The sequence below is a fragment of the Leuresthes tenuis genome, unplaced genomic scaffold (genome assembly GCF_036924035.1).
Source record: "Leuresthes tenuis unplaced genomic scaffold, fLeuTen1.0.hap1 SCAF_19, whole genome shotgun sequence".
NCBI classification, from domain to species: domain Eukaryota; kingdom Metazoa; phylum Chordata; class Actinopteri; order Atheriniformes; family Atherinopsidae; genus Leuresthes; species Leuresthes tenuis.
In genome coordinates, this window is record NW_027325373.1 from 15,234,603 (window position 1) to 15,257,651 (window position 23,049).

Below are 23,049 nucleotides of genomic sequence, written 5' to 3' on the forward strand. Positions count from 1 at the left end.
AAAAAAAAACTGACATAAGTGAAAACCAAGAAAATGTATTATCCTTTTTTTCCTTCCAATGAAGAAAAACTCTCCAGAACTAATTCAAATTATGTGAAAGCATGATCTCTTCTAATCATCTATAGATATCAGCACAGGATGCTGACCAGTTCAAAACATCTGTGCTCTAGTTTGGAGCCTAGTTTGATCGGCATCTATGAAATCCACAGAATACAGCTGCCTCTCAAGGTATGGATTAGGAGGTAATGAATATAAGGTGGCAACAAGGGCCAAATTTTTCCCCACCTTGTCTGTAACTGCTTCTAGACACTATTTCCAAATGCTCTCTGAACCTCACTGTCACTACTTCATCTTGGACAGAGATTCTTCACTTTCTTCCTTAGTCAAAATGTAAATAAGTAAGGTCAGCCTCCATGGAAACACACTGACAACAGAATGACACACGGTGATTTTAAATGACAATATGTCGTTTATTTTCTATATGTTCAAGGTTTATTATTTACAAACAAAATAAACAAAAGAAATCAAAAGGTTTTTGACAAACACTGTTTGTCTGCATAATATTGTAAGAAAGTTTACATTAATCTTTCTTTCATCCTTATTAAGCAACCAACTGACAGTCTGTTTTCTCTAAGCCTTGGAATAAAATGAATGAGCTAAACAATGACCATGTGAGTTGGGTTTAAGAGGACCGAGCAGTCACCTCATTGTCACCACCGCCCCTTTCTCCACTACGCATATCATATCATCAGTAAACATATGAAACCTGTGATAATCAAAACCAAATAAACATTTGGTTTGTCCTCTCTGGGCATTATTAGTTCTTTTTGCACCCCCCCCCCCCAAACTAACAAAACAACAAACGAAAAGAAACAACATACAAATATATGTGCTGGTTTGTTGACAGTCTCTAAACTGCTAATGTGTAAGCTTGTTAGTTTGTGTTATACATCACCATTAATGCCCATTCCAGTATGCTAGTTGCGATTGGTATTGTGAAAAAAAGCACATAGTTGGGAAGCTCTCCCTCCAAAGGCAAGTATCAAAAACAGCACAAACCAACAGTGCTGCAATCCACCTTGACTGTGTACTAGTTGCTATTCACTATGGCATATTCACGATTAAGCGCTCTCTGTTGTAAATAGAACATATCCCCCTCATTTAGAACCCCAAACAGGATCAGGGCAGCACAAATTCTTTGGGAAATTGCTCCCTTTCTAGCTCATCCAACATCTAACCAAGCAGAAAGAACCTCTACCTTTTCATTAGTAAGTCAGAAAGTGCAATTCAAAACAAAGACAATGACTTCGAATGTTTCGCTTTGGCCAGTTTCTTTCTATACATCAGTATTCAACCCCTAACATCAGTGGCTAGCTACAAAGAATGGTATAAAGGTGCTCCAAATTTGTACAATGTCTCATTGAGCGTGATATTACTGCAAGTCTAAAAATTGCACTTTTTTTTTTCTTTAACTGTACACAAACTCATTTTATATTCTATTTAGCTCCATCAAGAGTGTTGTAAAAAAACTGCCACTTGAAGTTCACATTGTGAGTGAAGATACCAATTATAAGCTTAGACATTTGGCCATTGTCATTGCTAACTCCTTTCTTGTCTAAAAACACTGAGACATAGAACACAGAGAGTATAGTAAGAATGAATGTGCAGTTGTGTGCAGAAGTGACCCTCGTATGCACTGAGCTCACACTCATAACAAAGGATGAAACATGGCGATAGTTTAGGCACAAATACTTCATAATGTTCATGTAAAGTCAATGCTTCTGTTCACACACAGATAACATCTAGGCAGACAGACGATGAACAAAACATAATCTAACATTACATTTAACGTCAACATTTTTTTGAGATAGCATCTTTTTAAGTATTTGTGACAGCGCATGCTTTCATGACATTGGTGGGTTGACTGTATTGGTACACTATCGACACAATCTGTGGTGAAGACTTGTAATCTTTTAAAACAGTATCTCAAAGGGCTTAGTCACTGTGAACTGATGGGATATTTGATGCCATGAAAACTGTGCCTCTAAATAAATATTCTGCATGACCGATAGCTTGTCACATTTGATCAAAAAGACTGCGTTAAGGCCTTGAGCACAACGTACAACCGACTGTATGTGCAAGGAAAAAACCGGCAAGCCATAATGGTCGGCTTATTTCAGTTGAGTCATCAGATAATGTTCGACGATTAAAAAATTCAAAATCCCTCTTATCCTTTTTAGAGTCACAATATTCTTGCTTGACCTTATACTTCCATGCCTCAATGTCCAGGTCAGTTTAGAGTACCTAAGCCCACATTAATGGATTTACATGAGACAGAAACCTTAATGCAAACCAGCATTTCCTTTCCCCTCACTTGGTGCAGCACAAAAACACTGAACCGATGTCTGTGAGCGGAAACGTGCAACAAAATATGGCGTGCCAGACTCTTTAGCAACAGCAATAATGATATGAAAATATACATTACAGTTTTAAACAGGGGGCAATTGTGCAAGCAAAGACGTTTAAACGATGTTTGAAAAAACAAAAGAGATTATGACTAAAAAGGAAATTTCTATTTCTTGCCTCTACATGTAAGCTGTACAGTTAAGAATAAAATATATATTCATAAAATGTTCTTCGGTTGTTTCGGCAAGACACATTAATTTTGAATAGAATGACAATAAAATCAAGCTGTATAAATGTTGTACAATGTGGGTTCAAGTGATGTGTAATCAGAAACTATTGTAGAATTGAGACAAGCAAAAAGACAGGGAGGAAATGGGATCATAAATGTCCTTCAGTCAGAGAGTTCTCTGCTTGAAGTGTGCTAGCTATTGCATTAAGGTTTTCTTTATCTCCTATAAAACATATGTAGTTTGTCATTTAACCTTTGTCGTATACAGATGATAACCAGGTTCCTGATAGAAGTAAGACATTGTTATGATAGAGAATGCACAACACAGTATTTGTAAATTCTAGATCTACAAAACTATTTACAGCACACATATAGGTAATCTTTATATCACAGTCTATTGCATAATGGTGATAATCTTTAGTTTATAAATATTATAAATATACACAGACTTTTTTAAGCAACATTACATAACATATCGGCCATCTGAAATCAGAAATAGAAAAAAACCAGCATCCATCCATATCCGTCTGCACACTCTGTCTTTCTCAAAAATGAACAAAGAAAGCAGCATTTCTATAATCTTTTCCCTTTGGACCCATAACACTGTCATGGTTTGAATGTGAGCCTCAATGGGGATATAGTGGCTCAGCAGACTGTATTCTCGTTGCTGAGTGCAACTCAATACGTGGTTACAGTGTCTATGTTGATTTCTGAAACAAGGTTTCAGTAAAATATTGTGAGATTAATTTTATGAGGATGTGCTTTTTGAGTGTCTTTGTCAGAGTTACTTGCATCTAAAATTCCACAGTGGTGCCTAAAGCTGCTTCATAGGAAAAGACAGTTTTCCTCTTCATTCGGTTAAAAAGAAACAACAAGAAATCCACAATGCATTCCAGTTAAAAAAAAGGAAAGCAGAAATGAAATGAAATCAAAAAGAAAAACTTCATACATGATATATAATTCCTTATATTTCTCAGAAAGGAAGACTCATATTTACTGTATAATACGGCTTTAAATTGCCATTGCCAATATTGTAGTTGGATATTACACGTGATCACATTCACGCTCACATTCGTAAACACACTCTCACAAACCCATCCATCATTCTCATATATGTGTGTGCTGAAAGAAAAGGAGATGCATGTGGTATATTATACATTCTTAAGTTTAGGGAGACAAAATTGTCTAAAATATAATACAAGGGCTTATATATACACAGGATTTCTATGAGGTTACTTGAGAGGAAAATTAGAGACAAATAACAATGCTGAAATTCCTCATTTTTACCTCTTTTGTTCTATCTCCATTTAAAAAATGAATTGAAACATATTTAAGTTTAAAAAAAGAGAGGGAAGGGAAACATGGGATCATAAATTTGACGCAAAACGCATTTTGTCTTGCTCAGTCTCTGTACTGCTCAGGACAGAATCTCTCCTAGATCCAGGCGATTCCCGGTGCTGGGTTGAGGACGAAGATGCTGCTGCCGCTGCTGCAGCTGCAGCCGCAGCCGAGCGCACAGGCGGCAAGGCTCCCGACGACATCTGGCGGAACAAATTCACCCGCTGGGGCACTGTAGTGCGGATGCCACTTTGCAGATTCATTCCCTGGATGGCCGCCGCTGTCGGTGGCACGATGGAGGCCAGAGAATCTCCTGAGGTTGGATGAGCTCTGGGCCCCAGAGATGTGTCATGTGGCAGTGATGGTTGGGAGGCCGATAAGTGTCGGACATCTCTACTCAAGCTGCCTGACTGAAGAGCCTGTGTGCTCTTGTGGATATCTCCCCGTTGAGGTGAAGGGACCTGCTGCTGCTGAGGTGCGGGCTGCTGCTGTGCTGCTGAGGCTGCAGCAGCAATTGAGACAGTAGGCTGCTGACCAAGCTGTTGCTGTGTGGGTAGCGATGGCTGCTGGATAAGTGACAGCTGCGATGCTGTGGGTGAGCCATACTGGAAGCTCCGGCTGGCCAAGGGGGTCTGCACAGGTGGACTACACATGGCAGCTGTGAAGGAGCAGGGGGACATGATCGCTCCTTGCTGTTGTAATGGTGTCTGTGGATTGGTTGAGGAAGAATTCAGGTTGCCATGGGAAACGCTGGGAGCTGGGAAAACTCCCTGCACTGCTGCAGCGGCAGCGGCTGGCAACATGCGGGCAACAGAAGCATTGGCAATAGCTGAAGCACTATAGGTCATGGGTACAGAGGACTGTTGCAGCTGAGTGGTGCCAAAGGCAGTGGAGTAGGGCGGTTGGGCTGGTGAATTAATGATGGAGTTTCCTGACAGAGGTGTTGAGTTCATCCCAGTGACCGATTGCTTGCGGTCCACCATCATCACCATCTCCCTGTCCTGGCGGATAATCTGCTTCAATATCTCGTTCTCCTGTGTGTTGAAAACGCCGGCGTTCAGATCCTTCTGGAACTTCTGCAGCAGCAAGGAGTTCTTCTTCCCTGTTGGGATGCAATTAGGAGAGATGAAAACATGCAGCCATGGAAAAACTTGGTTAGAAAACACAGGAGAGGTGCTGGATTCAGGGTGACAAAGAGGCAGCTTGTAATATTCAAACGGGACTGAAGCACATGCAAACTTTTGTACATGTGATGAAATCATTTAGTTACCTTATGAGGTTCTTCATCGTCTTGATTCTTATAAATTTATAAATGATTTAATTGATTTCAGTCTTACAAGCTGCATCTTTTCTGACCCACTTAGAAGTGTTGTCTTGAATAAAAAGTGTGAAGAACATTTAATGATCATGACTATGGGAAATACACAGTTTGAGAGGAGTGAAGGACACATAAGGAGACACAGATTACTGAAGGAGTGACATGATAGCACAAGACTGTGAATGTGCTAATGGTGAAACACAGAAAAATACTGAGAAATTGTACCCACACATCACAATATTGGACAGTTTTTTTTTTCGTTGTTTAGTGTTCTTCTTAGAAAGACTAATCGCAAAGAATTAAGTTAAACTTACAATCTATGAAATCACCTTGACAACTCAGCTATATAGCACATCACAAGGACATCTATGATAAAACTTTTACATGTAATAACGTAAGAACAAGCAAATATCTTTATCTAACACACTAATAAAATAAATAGAAATATATGTGAGTAGAACTAAAGTTGACTAATCCATACAAAGAACGTCATGTTGTCTTCACTAACAACATTTTGTCTTTCTGTTGCAATAAACTGGATTTAGAAATGTTTCTAATATGAAATCATTCTTAATTTATTGACACAAATTTCCTTTGATACAGTTACAAATTGATTTGGAAAATAATTCCTTTTATGCTCCATAAAGGACACTTGGTGCCCGAAGGCAAATCTGCCACAAGTCATGGGTGGTGATAATAAAGGTGTGACAGATGGCTCTCCAAACACCAAACCCTTTTGTGCCATTGTGAGAAAAATTGTGGTTAAATCCTATAAGGCACTAAAGTCAAGGAGGATGTCATGAAACTGGTCTTTTATAGAAAGAACAACCACATCTTACAGTAGTAATGAATATCTCTTTAACATATTTACTTTGAGTGACTATGTCCGGCTGGCTTTGGAGGACATGTTTCCTGTAATTACTGTTGACCTTGCGTATTGACAAGCTGTGAAGCATTGTCAGTAAAGAAGATAAAGTGGACTTTTAATGTGCTGAAGGCTTTAGCCACAGTCAATCAATCATCAAGCCCTGTCCTTCAGGTTAGAAATTTTCTCCTAACAGTTTACCATTTGCTCCTCTCAAGGCTTCCAGTAAGCCATGCATTCAACTATAAGAAAGAACTTTGCTGCAGTGGCTTCTGAAAATGGATTGACGTCAAGTTTTGCAACATTTTTTTTTTCTCAGAAGCAAGCTCCCTGTTTGGCGTCGATCACTCTGACTGTAACAGTTTCTACAGGGAAGGGTTTTAAAGAGCTAAAACAAGCACCACAGACTAACTATCAGACAGCCGTTAACTTACAAGCCTGCTTCCATTGTAATTGAATAGGTGTTAGGATCGAGGTCTGTAGATTGGAGGGAACACACATTCATTTAAAGAATACTATATAGAGATTGCAGAATTAGTGGCAACTTCTGAGCGTGCCAGCAATGGAGTTGGACAGATATGAGGATATTGGTAGAATTTCGAGGGAACAAGTATGAATCTTTGTGTAAGAATGACTCAATTTTAACACAGAAAAAGTGTCATCACGGCATGTAATTAGCGTAAAAGTGATTTGATTCGAGAACTGTTTTTAACTTTGACACTTTTACGATACTATACATTATATCTACATAATGTCATAGGTGCTAGTTTTCAGACATATCACAGTGTGCCTTTTGTCTTATGTTCATTTGAAAAAGTAAGTAAACCCCCTTTCAGTTCAGTAAGGTTTTAAGTAGAGCATAATAACTAATCACATAGTATTTACCAAATATTGATTATATGTAAATTCAAACTCAGATGAACAAGACATGACGTGTTATATCATGTCATCACTGACTGAACAACAGTTTAGCCAAAATCCAGAAGCAGTGTTTGAAAAACTAAGTAAACCCCATGATGTAAACTCTTGTAAAACCATCTACTAATCATTGTCGGTACGGCGTTACTTACTCTCACATTGTTTTGGAGGATATTTACCTGACTCTTTACAACGTTTCTCCGGTTCTTTGAGGTTTACGAGTATCCATTTATTCACATCTCTCTTAGGCTATGTTCAGACAAATATGTCAACTGTGGCCTAAATCTGTTTTTTTGCTCATATATGACTCGGATCCGATTTTTTCAGCATGGCAGCATGAACAGGACAAGTCATACAGGATCCAATTTTTTTCCAATTCCAATATGGGCCACTTCTGCATGAGGTCAAAAATTGGATACAGATCTGATTTTTTGCAACGCAACCTCAGTCTGAATGGTTACATCGGAATTCATGTGACTTCTACATCACTCTTGATCGACGTTTGTTACAATTCTGCTCAGGCAGAAGTGACCACATGTCTGTCTATCTTTTCTAAAAATGACAGAAGAAAGCACAGATGTTAGCCAGTGGAAGACCAGAGAAGTGCTGGACTTTACATATAACATAGAAGTTTGAGCGTGTCGATATACACTAGCATCTCCGTGTCTGATTTTGACATCCTGTATGTAGTAAAGTCTTTTTTTTTTTGCATATGGGTCAGTTCAATATGGCGAACCGTTCACAATGATATATCATATTGGCCATATTAAAAAGAGTAATTTAAAAAATCAGATCTGAGCAGCAAATAGGAATCGAGCTTTAAGGCCTGTGGTGGAAACATAGTCTTAAGGCCCTACCACAAAATTTTGATCAGGTTGAGGTCTGGACTTTAACTGGATTATTGCAAGACCTTGCAACTTCTTTTCTTGTTCAGTAATGCTTTTGTAGATTTGCTGCTGTGCTTAGCAACATTGTCCTATTTCATGACCCAATTTGGGCCAAGCTTTATCTGTCGGACAGATGGCTTCACATTTGACTCAAGAGAACATTGTTATACAGAGGAGTTCATGGTCAACTCAATTACTGCAAGGTGCCCAGGTCCCGAGGCTACAAAACAAACCTAAATCATCTCCCTTCCACCACTGTGATTGAAAGCTTATATGAGCTGTTTGTGCCGATATGCCGTGTTTGGTTTAATCTAAGCTGTACATTAAGGCCAAACTGTCCAAGTGGGTCTCTTCTGCCCAAAGGACATTGCTTTAGAAGTTTTGTGGTTTGCACAGCTGTGCTGCCATGTTCTTTTTAGTAAGATGAGCCTTTCTCCTGGCAATCCAGCCTTACAAGCTTTACTTGTTCGGTCTTTTTTCTAATTGCATTGTCATGAAGTTTAGCATTTAACATGCTAACTGAGGCCTGTAGGGTCTGAGATATACTGTAGCTCTTGGGTTTTTGGCAGTTTCCCTGAGCATTTCACAGTCTGACCTTGTGAGGAACTTGCTGGGATGTCCACTCCTGGAAAGATTGGCGGCCATCTTTAATCTTTTCCACACGTGAATAATCTCTCTCACTGTAGAATTATGGCCTTCAAATAATTTAGAAATGGGCTCATAACCCTTCTCTGACTGATGGGTATCAACAGTTGTTTCTCTAAGATAATTGCTGATGCAATTCTTCCTTGGCACACTGGCAAAACATCTGGTTTTAAAGAGGGGATCCCACTTTCTGACGATCATTCAATCAAGTGCATTTGATTAGCAGCACATAGCTGCTACTTAAACCTCTTGGTGAAGTTTTAGTTTTTCACACACTGCTTCAGCATTTTGGCTTAATTTTTGTTTAAAAAGGAGTAAAAAAGGTGTAAGAGATTAGCAGACACCTGTCAAATACAATTTGTTTGTCCACATACAGAATATACTTACTTTTACATTTAACCGACTTTGAGAAGCAAATCATTCTCTTAAATCAACTTACAAAAAACTGGTATTTTCCCCTGCTGCATCATGACTACAACAGGAGAAATATTCATCATCCAGATTAATCTAAGTGGCTGTCAAGATGTAGAGAGATAAGCTAATGCTGTAAACTGTTAACATATGACTTTAATTATGTATTCGAAACCACATTAAATGTAGATGAAGAGCTAAACTAATAAATGCCAAGCTTAAAACAGTTTGCCACTAAATAATTTATGACACGTGGAGACCTTCTTGTATCTGCTTTGAGCTTTATCTTTATCTTTCATATGTAGTGTCTCTGTTTAGCTCTGACTACGAAGTTGAACCACACTCCATATTATACAAACCAAGTCTCCAGGCAGGAGTCATTATGAACTCAAGGACAAATACACTTTATGTACAAAGCAAAACGTGTCATATTGGATATATCTTAGGCAAAAACTCTCAGCTTCCTAAATTAAGGTCACTGCAAAAGTATTTTTGAATGCATATATTAAGGATGTGTTACTATTACTTCTGTAAATTAATCTAAGCATTTTAATGAAAAAAAAACATTTGATTTCCTTAAAAATTAAATTGAACAAAACTTAATGTTGTTTTTAGAAAAACATTTTAAACTGTTCGTCTGAATCTGAACGTTAACATCATCAAACAGTGTGAAAGCCAACCAACACATCAACCAAACAAATGAAACACAGAATGTTTACAAACATCATAGAATTCATGAAAGTATATATTTGAAAGACAAGGCTAGATGTTTCCATGGCTTTAAAGAAAAATGACACATTCTGCATTTAATACTGACAACATATTACCCCTGAATAGTACAAAGACAATATGTCGAATGCTGAAAGTGGGACATTTTGAAAGCAATATGCTGACATTTAATGGCAATCTGTTTTTACAAAAAGTTGGAGAGGGGCAACAAATGACTATAGAGTCAAAAACACACACAGGGATATTATCATCTACGTTTCATATGAAAAGATTCAGAGAATCCAGTTTATTGCATGCAAAAGACAATGCTGAGAACCAGGATCTTTGAGCTTAAAACCAATACTGCATTAAAGATGGACACGATTCTTAAGTCAAGCTCATTACATGGGATTAGAAATACCCCTAAAATGTTTGCCTGAGAACAAACCTTGTTCTACATTCACAAACTCAAGTTAAGATTCTATCCTGCAAAAAACAAAAAAAACAACAAAAAAAAACCCTTTATACCGTTTAACCTTATAACCTTTATGTAAACAAGATCCAGAACATCTGCTACCATTTTGCGGCCCTCACTCAGTTAAGAGGGACTACATGAAAAATTTTGACCTTACCGAATGATTATTAGATTTTCTTCCCCTCCAGGTCGTAGAGAAGAGAGTCCATCAGGCTTACTTTCAGCACAAAATTTAAGAGCCACTATCTTTGATTATACGAGGAAGCGCTTTGCTCAGATAAACTGCACATCTGCGAAGGCATCATTTATGCTCATTTATGATCTTGGAGTAACATCAAGTATCATACTAAGTGCTCATGTGCTAAACTGGTCACCAGTTCCAGATCTGTAAGCTGCTTAAAACACCTTCATCCATTATAAAATATAGAACAGGGCAGGTGAAGGACTGAGCAACTAAAATCTCATTTCACACAAAAACTGGAAAACATTCTATTTTCAAAACTATAGCAGCTTAGTTCCCAAACACTTGTAGAGTTGTGCGATGTAACAACATTTGCTATATTGTCTTTGTACTATTCAAACAAATATAGGACTTAACTGATTTGCATTGCAATATGTTTTTCTTAACATTTTACACAGCTTCCCAACTTTTTTGGAAACAGATTTCTTTTAACCTCTAATTTCCAACATGCTGCAGCATGTTGACAACAGTTAAGAAAGGATTGTTGATACAAATTTATTTAAAAGTATTACCATAATGGACCGTTGCCCTCTGAAGTCCATTAACATGACACATCTATGTGTTCATATAATTCGAAATGGTAAAAGTGAAAATTTAGGGGGTAAAAAAGGCTCAGATTATCATGAGTGGTGTCAGTTTACAATTTGTATCACAAGACAGAATTTTTATTGCAGGTCAGACAATCAGAAACAAACTTTTGTAATCGGTGAAAATAAGGGAAAATAATGAAATGGGACCTGGCATGTAACAGAAACTGAATGTGTCATTGCATTAGTAAAGGTTTTACTAATTTGCAAATGTGGTTTTATTTGTGAATGCACTTTCAGCAAAGGACTCATACACTGAATTAAAACGTGACACAAATAGAGGTGAGTATGTGCTCATAATCCAGCTGATTGGTCAGTGAAGATACTGTAACAAAGTAAAGATGGTAAAAAAAACAAAATACTTATTCTTTGTTTCCTTGATTGTCTTAGTTGTTTACATTTTGTCCATCAAAATATGTGCAGGCCTTGCATGGGTGACTTGATTTATGTGTTACTGATGCAGAAATAAAACAGGCAATGTGACCTTCAGTAAAAAGTCAAACTGTTGGGGATGAATTTGAGACCTGATCCAATAGGAAGCCTCAACAGGTCAATTTCCCCTGTTTGAATATTGGAATTGGAATAAAGTGTTTACCTTGTGCCTACTCGTCGGCCAGGACACTCTTGAAAACGAGATGTGCTCGTCTCAAGATGGACTCCTGGTCAAATAATTTTTAGATAGATAAAAGATAATGTCAAATGTGCAACAGGTTACTGTTTTCAAAGCATGGTTACTTTTTTCTTTCCTTTTTTTAGAGCAAGACAAGCACGTAACCAAATGCAGTCCATATGTAGAAACGATACAACCAGAACGGATCATGACAAAATATCTTCCATCGTATGAGACAAACCCCTTTCATGTTTAGTCTGAAAGGACAACACATTCTTATTCCCAGCTTGTCACATACTGATGCACGATCAGGGGCCCTTCTTGTAAATTTTCAAAACACGGGGGAACTCCTTTACCATCACTTTCTGATGCAAAGGGAACTGCTGCATATTGACAGTTTTCCTACCACAGCAGTGACAGAAAAACTGCATTCAGTAGTGCCGGCCTATCAGCAGATGACAGACACTGCATGAAGAGGTTGGGGAAGCGGGGAGTAGACCCCCAGCTCCCAAAGAAGGGACTAATATTTGAGTCCAATCTTTGCTTTGCTTTTTTTTCTGTCTTTATTTTTACTTCCTGCTCGCTACTCGTAATTGTTTAAGGTTAGGAAAGGATTGATGCGCATTAAATTCCCAATAAAAGCACAGCATTGTGGAAGCTTCAATAATATTTTCAACACTGCATGGGGACACGCTGCATGACTGACTCGGAATACCATGCGTGTCTTAAAGGGATGCTTTGTGGGTACCCCTTTGCATTCAGAAATAATGCTGCTGACCAGGCGTCAGTATGTGATAAGCTGGAAGTGAGAACGGGCTGGAAAGGATGGATCTAATCCTGAGAGGTGTCAGTCAGAGTGCACAGCTTTCCTTTTCCAATGCTTACTGTAAAAAAATCTAACTCAGCTGGTACTGCAGCTGTCATAAAAAGGGCAAATGTACATTGAAAATGTGGATTTAAAATGGTTTACAATTCCTTGTGAAGGGCACAGTCAAACAAGAACCCTACTCTTTTCTAAAGGGCATTTTTTTTCTTTTAATCTCCCAAAATTGTGCAACCTTGTCTCCTGCGGATTATGTTCATATGCAACTGAAATACAATTATTTGTTAGTGCTGCAATACAGAAAGTAGGGTAACATAAAAGTGTGCATGTTGATGTCTGGTTAGATGACAGTATAGCACAAAGCCAGAAGTGAATTTATCATCTATATCAAGAAGAAATGTTTATCGTAAAAATCTTTTTCCATGAAGTATTTAGAATTTTTTTTTTTAAATGAGAAAATTTTTGTTGAAATTAGGAGATGTTGAAATTGAAAATCCATTAAAAATCAGCAGATTTGCTTTGCATTAACTTTTGCACAGATGGCAACGTTTTGCAGGTATGTGTTGAGTTTTCGCAGCTATTTCAGTATAATCCAGCCATCCAGGCAACACTTTGACCCCCACTCAAGATCTAGGTGTATATGAACACAATTCTAAGGAGAACCTCTCAACTGTGACACACATCTGTAATGGGATTCTGATTGATTTCAACACTGCAGTATTTCAGCTTTGCGTCAACCTTGTGGTACACAGTGACACTTATGGATCTATCTGAGGCAAAGTAAAACACAAATACTAAGCCACAACAAAGAAAGAAAAACAATAACTGACAGAGAAGTAGCAGCCCAGTTTCACAAGAAAACATATAATAGGTACAATTTGTCCATATCAAAAACAGTATTTCTAAAATAAAGGTCCAGAAATTGTAAGACAACTATATATTTATTAATATCTAACTAATATATATATATTATTTATCAATGTATGTATTTATTAATTCTAATAATTATTAACTTTGTTATTTGTTTAGCCATTTGTTTATTTTTCTCTACCCTAACCAACCACCGCTGGCAGGAAAGTGGAAAGTTGAAAACTCCTAGGACAATATTGGCTCAGATGGGATTTGAACTTGGCTCTTGGCGTGACAGCCCACTGTGTCGTGCCACTGATCTCATTACAAGTTTATGAACATGTTATGGTTTTGGAATATCATTTTTATTACAGTTTTTATGTGAAAGATATGTGCAGTTTGCAGATTAAAAGATGTTTTAATGTCAATTTGACGTTTTAGGAGCCTTGAAAATGTAGCTAATTCTAGTGGATGCACAAATGTTTTATGTAATGCAAAACACAGTCTTGACGTTTTAAAAGGCAGGTGTACAATTTTGAGCCAGTAAGTGTTATAATCTTACAATTTTTGAACCTTTATTGTAAAGATTGTATGTTTCTTGCTGTGGATCAACATTTTAGAGTAAGACTGCTTTGGATGAACATACTGGCTGCGAGCTGAACCACTGATTCAGGACCACATTCACATAATGCCATTATAAAAGTCTAACAATAGTTTTTAAATCTTGTAATCTTATTGTTCTGGTTAGTGGATGAAAACAAATCACCAAGCCTTAGAGCCTCTTTGTGGACACGAAGGTGGCTTTATTGATAAAGTCAGAAATAATGAAGCGAGAAGGTGAGGCTTAATTATGATGATGAGCTGCTTGGGTTGGCAGTGTATCAGTCACGTAAGTGACAATATAAACTACAAATCCCTTCAGGAGAAAAATAATTCTTCCCCTCTGAAATAAACGAGATTCAGCCATGAAATTGATTGTAGAATTTTCTATTTTTGTGTCACAGTGTGAGGAAGCAATAGTTAAACAGCAATAGTTTGAAAATCCACTCACCAACAGGAAGATAATAGTCAACAACTAAATCAAGATATGAGTTTCTTTTTAAATATAATAGAAAAAGAGAAGCTATATTTATTCAGTTACCTCTCTGAATTTGTGTGTGAGTCATGTGTTAAAAAGGAATTCATGTGTTAAAAAAACTAAAAGTATTCTTGGGAACTAATTTTACTTCATAATTTGCACACTCGGTAATCCTATAACGTTACAATTGTTAGTCTTTAGGGATTTTACATTAACATTGATATGTGTTTCAAATTCTGCTATCTAGATAGACACAGCATGCAGACATAATATTTCTTGGAGTAAGAAATGAGATCACCCAAATCAAGTGTAATCTCATTTGTTAGTTCCTGTGATACCAGATCTTAAAAGATGCACAGTAGTGTCTGTGACATCAACTGCTCAAAGTAATCCTCATTAAACGCTTACACCCTAGTCACTAAATGTTTTTTCCAACTTGAATGTAACTTGGCTGTAGAATAGAGAAACAGCGCGCCAAAGTTTTACTCTAGAATTAGAGTGAATTCATCACATTCACAAAAGGAAGTGTGAGTGTGCAACATCAGGGTCAGTATATGCATTTATTCCAGTTTGTTACATACATGTGCCCCTTTTTCAACTGAAAAAAAGTCTGTGTATCTTTGTCAGCTTTTATTCTAACAATTTTCTGTCAATGCTGCTCTAAACATTTATTCTCTATTGGACAATAAAAATAGAATTTTTGATGATCGGATCAGAAATAGCTGATGTTACTGATCAGGGTGGTACCTTGCTTGTGGGAACCTTACTTCTGGCCCTGCTCTTTGTTTCTCTTGTGTTGGTTTGATTTTGAAATAGTCTGATATGGGGCGGGGTGCTGCTCATACCCAGGAGTGCAGATGAGTGGAAATAGGGCCAGACACACATGCATGTGAGGTTAGCTTCCATCCACTTGCTGGCCTCCAGTGGAGGGGTCAACACCAAACCAACTAGGGGGCGACCTGACTCCCTCCTGGTCAGCGACATGCACTGCCTTCCAATTAATCCAATCACAAAATGCTACTTTGGTTCTTTTGAAGGATTAATGCTGGTTACAACAAAATGGTCTTTAATGTTATTTAAGACAAAGAGACAAAAGTAAACAAAAAAAATAAAAAAATAAAACAAGAAGCATACTGGTCATGCAGCACAAGATGGCACACACAATGCTTTTATGATAAAAGACGGCAAACAAATAATGATTAAGACAAGACACACAAGGCACGATGTCAGGCAAGAGATACGACCAATCAGAGAGGAGGGAGATGAAAGTCTTACCAATACGGTCCAATCGATCAATGGCAACGGTTTCAAAAGCACGACGCATCATGGGGTACTCTTCTAGCACCTCATTAAAATGGTCAACCGAGAGGGAGAAGAGTCGACAATAGGTGTCTGCACGCACACTCGCTGTTCGTCTGCCTTTGGTGAGCAGACAGATCTCTGTATGGAAGGGACACAGAGAGACAAAAGGAAACACATCAAGAAACAGCAGTAGCAGTGGCGAGCACAGAAGGCCATAATGAAAATCATCCCAGTAATTACTCTAACTATTATCATATAGATGAACTGTAAGTACAAAGGATCTGGAAGTAGGAGAGCTAATGTGAATGTGAATAAAATGAGAGGCCCATAAGCAGTGTTGTCACATCCATCAGAGAATTCATCATTCTAGATGGCTAATAGTCATAATATGATACAGTGCTTGGGTTTACCGTCAGGCATCACTGCACTGCTGCATCAATGCAGTTCAGCAGTTCTAATATGTAATGTGTAATCAAACAGGGGTATGGTTTCACAGCATCCCTGTATTACTGTTCCAGACATGAAGAGATGCAAAGACAAAAGTGGAACAATACTTCAGCATTGTCTAAATTAACTCTGTACTCCCTATCATTGAACTGAATTAGATTACAGATGATGCCTTACTGCAATAAACACTCATGAGGCACAACACTAAAACACCTAAGCTTCCCCACTCTCCCAGCTTTCTATAACCTGTCTGCCAGATGCCTTTTGGCAGAAGCCCTAAAGGCAGTCTTCTCTTCAAATTGTGGCTTGATGATAGCCTGCTGCATCACAAGAAGCTTGCCTTGACAGAGTGCTTTGAAAAAAAATAAAAATCCCTGCTCGACCCTGCCTTGCTTAGCTCACTCAATATTCTCTCTTATTTTGAATAACCTGAAGTGTTTTCTTTTAGAATAAAAAAAACCCAAACTACTGTATGTTGAATACATACAGTAGTTTTTTTACATTGAGTGCTCAAATACCTCTTTACCAAAAGTCCTGCGTCTAAAATCCCACTGCTGTAAAATTACAGAGATATTAGAGGCATTAGAAGTATCACCCTGCAGGCCTGACAACAGCTCCATGTGAGTGATGGACCATTGGTCATGCACACCAAGTTGAAATATATGTCTTATTGAACTACCAGTGAAGAAAAGAATGTGGGCTCTGTGGTATATCTACATCCAACTTTCATAGAGCCTGCTCATCGAGAGTCAAGTTCTATCCAACCCCTGCTTATTTCATCGATCACTTGATATCTCCTCCCCTTTTTCCTCTCTTTATCTTAACGCTGCTTAACCTCCAACTACATTTGTACTTGTGTGCAGTCTTCTGCATAACTTCCCTCTACACGGTTAAATGTTAACTTGTTATGGTGCGATCTTTCTGGGCCCTGCCATGAGCTGTCATGAAAATAGAGCACAGAGTGTGCAAGATGTGCGAGCAACACTCTCAAGCTGTGGGTGTGAAGAACGTGTTAGTGTTGCTGTAATAGAAAAGCACCCTTTACAGTGAGCGGTACCTCTGCTAACACAAAGAGATGCACAGAAAAGAGAGAGCGACAGAAAAATGCCTCAGGTTGCTTGTTATTTCAGAAATGGGGGAGAATTAGGACCAATAAAAAGACAGAGAGTCCGTGGTTGGTCTGTATTAATATCAACATGCTATTCTGCCAATAAGCCTGGATAACACACCCTGTGGCAACATCCAGAGGTAAATGTGGTACTCATCTAGAAAGGTGGGGCAAGCAGCAGTTGGTGAGCTGAAAATAACATACTGATGACATACATACAATTTAAAAAGGTGTAAATCTTCATAAGTATTGGTTATTTTTACAGCCGTTACCCGCACTTCCAGTTTTAATGCAATAATCACACCCCTGTATGCCCATTGCTTCATATTTAGGAAGGTATCAGTCTTCTTACTGAGTCCTTTACAAGAAAACAAATAAGTATATCACTCAAATTTGACTATTTTTTCTACTTTTAATAACTTTTAGAGGGAAAACTGGGTCATTTCATATTAACTCAACCGGTTCCTTACTCAAATATCTGATTTTCTTCTTTTTTCTGATGGAGGATGAATCTATCTGACCCAGAAATTCCTAAAATTAGATCCATAGTAGAATTATTAATAATGTTATAGCAGCTTTTGAAGGGGTGCATCAGATTTGCACCTCTATCTCAGCAACTAAGAAAAATGTATTCACTTTGGAATAAGAAAGAGTTTAGTGAATTAAATGTGTGTATCTATGAAGAGAGATGAGAATTTATTTAAGAGATTCCGCTTTTGCTGCCTTACTTGTTTTTTTTTTTTATCTCACAGAAACTGGACTATAAAGATGATTCCAGAGTTGAAACGTCACATTTTGCACATTTTTGAACATGTGAAAAAAATGCAAATAAATACATAAAAAAGTATTTATTAAAATTTAAAAAATCATCATTTTATTAATGACATTGCTTAAAGAAGTTTACTTTTGCAGCTACAATAATAGGCTTACGAAAAGCTGGATCATCTTAAAATGAACCTTTAGGAATCTACAAAAGCTGTTGTCTCAAAAAAATTGAGACACATAAAAGTGAGACTCTAGCAAGAAAAAAAGTATTTTACGTGACAGAACAACAGTTTCTCTGAGGAAACAAACACTACTGTCCATTCTCTGCTGAGGTCGGAGAACAGCCTGTAGTTGACACCTAAGCGATGCAAAACATGACACTGACATGCTATCCGTTTGTGGACCTGCAGATCGATTACACTCCTTGGGATCACTCTGGGGTGACTTATGTCCACAGTTCTAACACTGTGTACTGTATGCATACATGTTCAACTGCCTGTTCATGTGTTGCCTTGGCTTTAATATTCATGCTAAGATACAGGGAAGAGTACCACATTAAAGTCCCAAACAAAACCTAAGAAAATAGTTCATAGTTTTGACAATATCAACCTATTGTTTGACATAATTTTTTTTTCAAACCTTCAGCAAACCATCTATTAACCACACCAGGAATAGACCCTTAAACTATTCAAAATTATCAGCTCCGCCAAGTGGAAAACCTTGGTGCATCTCAAGGTGTGTTTGTGCGTATGTGTATGTCAGGGCCTTGTTATCACTTCGCATGATGCGCTTTGACACTTGTCTGTTGCCTTGTCACAAAGCATCAACGTTGACCCCTGGAGCATTGTGGATAATTTGCCATCACGTCATGTGTCACACACTCTCATGGCAACCACTTCCCCTCCCTCCCGAGACGACAGGGACTGAGGAGAGTTAGTCTCATATGACTAAGACATCCAAGCCCAAAAGGTATTCTCCTCCGCTGTCTGTCATTGTCTTAGCATTATATTCTAATAGTCCTCAAGCCAAACACTGACTTCAGCGCAGAGCTGTGTAATACTAATATGTAATCCTATCCTCTCAAGCCCAGGAGTGATATCACTTTAGTATGCAGGTGTGGTACTGACCATGGCTGACGGTGCTTTATGCCCTACTGTCCTCATAGGTGTCCTACTAATTACTATGCTAATAGTTTCTCACCGTATGGCTTAGCTCAGTTGTGTTACTGCCCTCCCTCTACCCGTTTCTTTCTCAGCCCTCGTGTGATTTTCAATCTAGCCACAGATTGCCGTGGTTGTAAGGCGACAGAGCATCATCTGAGTAAAGAGGTGGGGCAGTGATCATCATGCAAGTTTTACCTTTACATTTAAATGATGTCATAGCATCTGTTGTTATTGAACTCCTCCTATGAATTCCTTTTGTGCTGCGGAAGAATTATAAACACAGAGCTGATGTATTATAAATCTCTGCACAGAATCAGACCTATCAGAGAGAATATACAAAAAGTCTAAAGTTTGTTTAAAGTTGCTGTCCTTTCCTAGATTCCAACATTGTGATCTTCATTTTTCAGGGGAACAGTGAGCTGAGACGCCTGTTAGTAAAAATGGTTGAGTGCCTTATCTCATTAATCCCCCTTTCAAAACATGTTTCCATTACACTCCAGGTTCGAGCTGAAGTAATTACTCAGTTAATTGGCTTTTTGTTTATCAGTTGGTCCAGTTTTCCAGCATAAACTAAACACAGTATCACAGTATCAAGCTTCTTAAGAAAATATTCAATTGTTTTAACTGAGTTTATGAGTTATGCTTATGCTTATGAGTTGTCAGTGTCTAACTTGCAGCAGACATCGGTTCAAGAGCTTTCTGGTTGGAATATCAGAAACAAATCGAGCCAAGGGCGAGCCAAGATAAGAGCTACAATGAGGGGACCAGCAATTTTCTTGCTATCTAAAATAACTCAAACCTAAAAAATGTCATTGCACGTTTGGAGTTTTACATTGCATCATTTCTGCATTGAGTAGTTTTTATTTCGTCCTACGCTTTCTCATCAGAAGAATATCTGTATAGCAATACATCCCCCTGCGATACAGTCCGATTTACAACAATGTCACAACTTGTGTCGGGTTGCACAGACCCAGTCCATGTAACTTTTACTACACAAAAGGGGATGCAGAGTAAAAATCCCCAATAGAATGTTCATTAAAATTAAACTCAACAACATTTTTGTGGAAATCTTTTTAGATCTCGTCACTTGTTTAACGGCTTCTTTCTGAATAGCTTTTAGCTCAGCTCTATCACCAAGATTTGTGCCTGATTTTCCAAACAGAGAGCACTCTGACTGCTGTCATTTATAGATGAGACACTGTGCAGTCATTAGCACGAGCTAAACCTGATTTTAAAAAATGAATAAATGAAAATAAAAAAAATAAATAAAAATGGGAGGATCCTTGCTCCTGATGATAACCTAATTTCTATATATTTTTTTTGTTTTGGTATGGCTAAAACTATTTATATTGTCAAGTAGCCCTACACCACTTGAAAATATGTGAAAAGACCTCAAATTGTCTAGAATTTTTTAATCTGAAGAATTGTAAAGGCTGTTAATTAGCTCCAAAAATTGTTTACAAGCTGTGATACTTTTCTGAGTAGTGGCAATGTAAGGTACATAAACTTTTGCTTTTGGCTGCTTTTTTACTGTTTTTTTTTTGTTACTTTACATCTGTAAAAAGATTCAAAGATATTATGTACTTTAAATTTTGACCGAGTGTGGAAATATTTGCAGCAGTTGTGTGGGGGAAAGTCGACTCTTTCCTTTTTGATTCACTGTCTGGCTCGCCTGTGAGACACACTGCATTCAACAGACACACCAATGTGAAGGTATTCTTAGACTCCAAACCCTCCTCCCATTGTGGGGATGAACTCAAGAGATAAAATATGCAAGAAGACCTAAAATAGGAAACTTTGCTCTGCTTTCATATAGACACGACAATGTCTGGCTGTGGATTTTGTTATAGTAAACAATGTGGAATGAAATTACATTTGACATTTTAAAAATTAATGGTATCTGTAATGTCTTGGAGAAGGGATGGGAACTGTGCCGAAAGGAAAAGAAAGAATGAAAGCACAGCCAAGAAACAGAACGAGGAAATTGCTTTTGACAATACACAGAAGAAACATCCACAGAGGCTGTCCGTGGTCAGTGCCAAGTAAATTCAGCAAGAATGTATAGAGGAGAAGAGTTCATGCATGTGTATATGTTTATGAGACTGAGAGTGGGGGAGGGACCTCTGTGTGTCCTAAGGGATGCCTGATCTGTGCCTTGGCCCAATCCAGCAACCAGATGAGACGTTATGTAACCACAGAAGCTGACTAACGTCCAACACTGGTTAATGAGAATTTACAATACCTTAACTTGCAACAGCATCAAACCGGGGGCCTCAGGCTGCCCCTATTTATGGCTATATTACTGTGTAAGCATATATGCATGACTGTGAGTATCATGTTTTTTCGGCTGGGCGTATCATCAGATATTATTTATGTTAGCATTTTCATATAAAAACTATGAAAGGTCAATAAAAGCAGTTATTTACCAGTGATTTTTGTTCTCACCTCCAAAGTAAGATCCATCGGTCAGCTTCATCTCTTTGTTGAACTTAGTGATGACACTTGCAACACCATGCTGAATAAAGTACATCTTCTTCCCCACTGTGCCTTCCCTGATAATGTAGTCATTGGGCTGAAAAACCTCAAACTTCAACTTGCTCAGCATCCCGGTCACAAAGTTGGGGTCCGCATTGGCAAACAGAGGCATGGTGGCCACAAGCTTACGGCAGTTAAAGTTGACAATTTCCTGGTGGAGGAAAAAGGAAAGTGTTTAATGGAACTGATAAAACCATGCCATAAATAATTCACAGAAAAGATGAGCAATGGTTAGGTGGTCTGATGAAAACACCCTTACAAATCTTTCTTCTCTGCTGCAGTTATCTGCAAACATAAATGAATTGGATGCATACTGCTGATTTAGCCCTAGTGCTTCTGAAGCACTTCCCATTTATATCCTGAGAGGAAACTTTTTGGCACATGAATCAGATCCTGATGAGTTTGATCACTGGTGCCGGCTGCAGGCCATCGCTCTTGTCTCATCCTGTCCCCTCAGACGCAGCAGGAGATTAGGAGCTTGTTGTCTGTTTGTCCACGCATCTCTGTTGCTGTGCAGATGGAAAGCTGAGGCACTTGGCATCTGCAGTGGTGTGTTGTTGACCCCATATGAGATAACTCTCTTCCAGTGACAAGAGGACATAACCAGAAAGATAACCAATCTCTGCAATGTTTGCAGGCTACATGAGGGCAACGCTAAGAATGTTAGCTTAACTTCAGATGTGTTTGTCAGCTAGTGCCATGGGGCTCTGCCCTCAATCATGCACCAGAAATAATTAATTAGATGGTAAGCATTTTTCATACTCAGTTCGGATTCCTCTCGGGAGAACAATCTTTGGCTATGCCTATTTAAAGATTTGTCATATGGCAGAGAATAAAAGGCAGGGAGACAGAGGCATTGAAAGGGGTTGCAGAGGACAGAGTGCAGCAAAACAGTCTGGCTGTTAGGCTATATGGTGTCAGCTGTTAACGTATTTTATCAGCAAAAAAAAGAGCATAATATAATACATATATTTATGTACATTTATATTCATTTTCATATAATTATATATATAAAATTACATGAACTTCTTTACAGGCTAAAAGACAGCATCAACATGCAATTTATCACAATGTGTCTTTTTAATCTGTTTTTTTTCAAAGCCACTTTGGCCTCTCTTGCAAGCAGGCACAGTTTGGTAAATTCCCTTTTAGCCCTTTGGAACATTAGGTGCTCTTTTAAAAAGAAATCATTGCAAAACAGAGTTTGAAAACAAACTCCTCCAGAACTTTCAGGACACACTAAAGCCTTCATTTCTGTTAACACGCAATCTTTTATGGCGTGTCTTGAAAATGATGGCATCATAATCGCATTAGGCTTAAAAGGGAGATGAACAAAACATA

At 38.1% G+C, this 23,049-nt stretch overlaps 1 protein-coding gene across 2 annotated transcripts in view; it reads right to left on the minus strand.

The window, feature by feature from the left end:
- Nucleotides 1-455: 455 nt before the first annotated feature.
- hcn1 (hyperpolarization activated cyclic nucleotide-gated potassium channel 1) overlaps nt 456-23,049 on the minus strand; it is a 74,750-nt gene continuing 52,156 nt past the window's right edge. The window contains exons 6-9 of one of the 2 annotated variants that reach the window (XM_072372088.1): nt 21,619-21,859; nt 15,664-15,828; nt 11,624-11,687; nt 4,795-5,075 (exon numbers count right to left, since the gene is read on the minus strand). In XM_072372088.1, the coding sequence (XP_072228189.1) occupies nt 4,889-5,075; nt 11,624-11,687; nt 15,664-15,828; nt 21,619-21,859 (657 nt within the window). In that variant the 3' untranslated portion in view covers nt 4,795-4,888. Of the gene's footprint in view, nt 5,076-11,623; nt 11,688-15,663; nt 15,829-21,618; nt 21,860-23,049 lie in introns of both variants that reach the window. The other variant, XM_072372087.1, reaches the window with a different exon arrangement.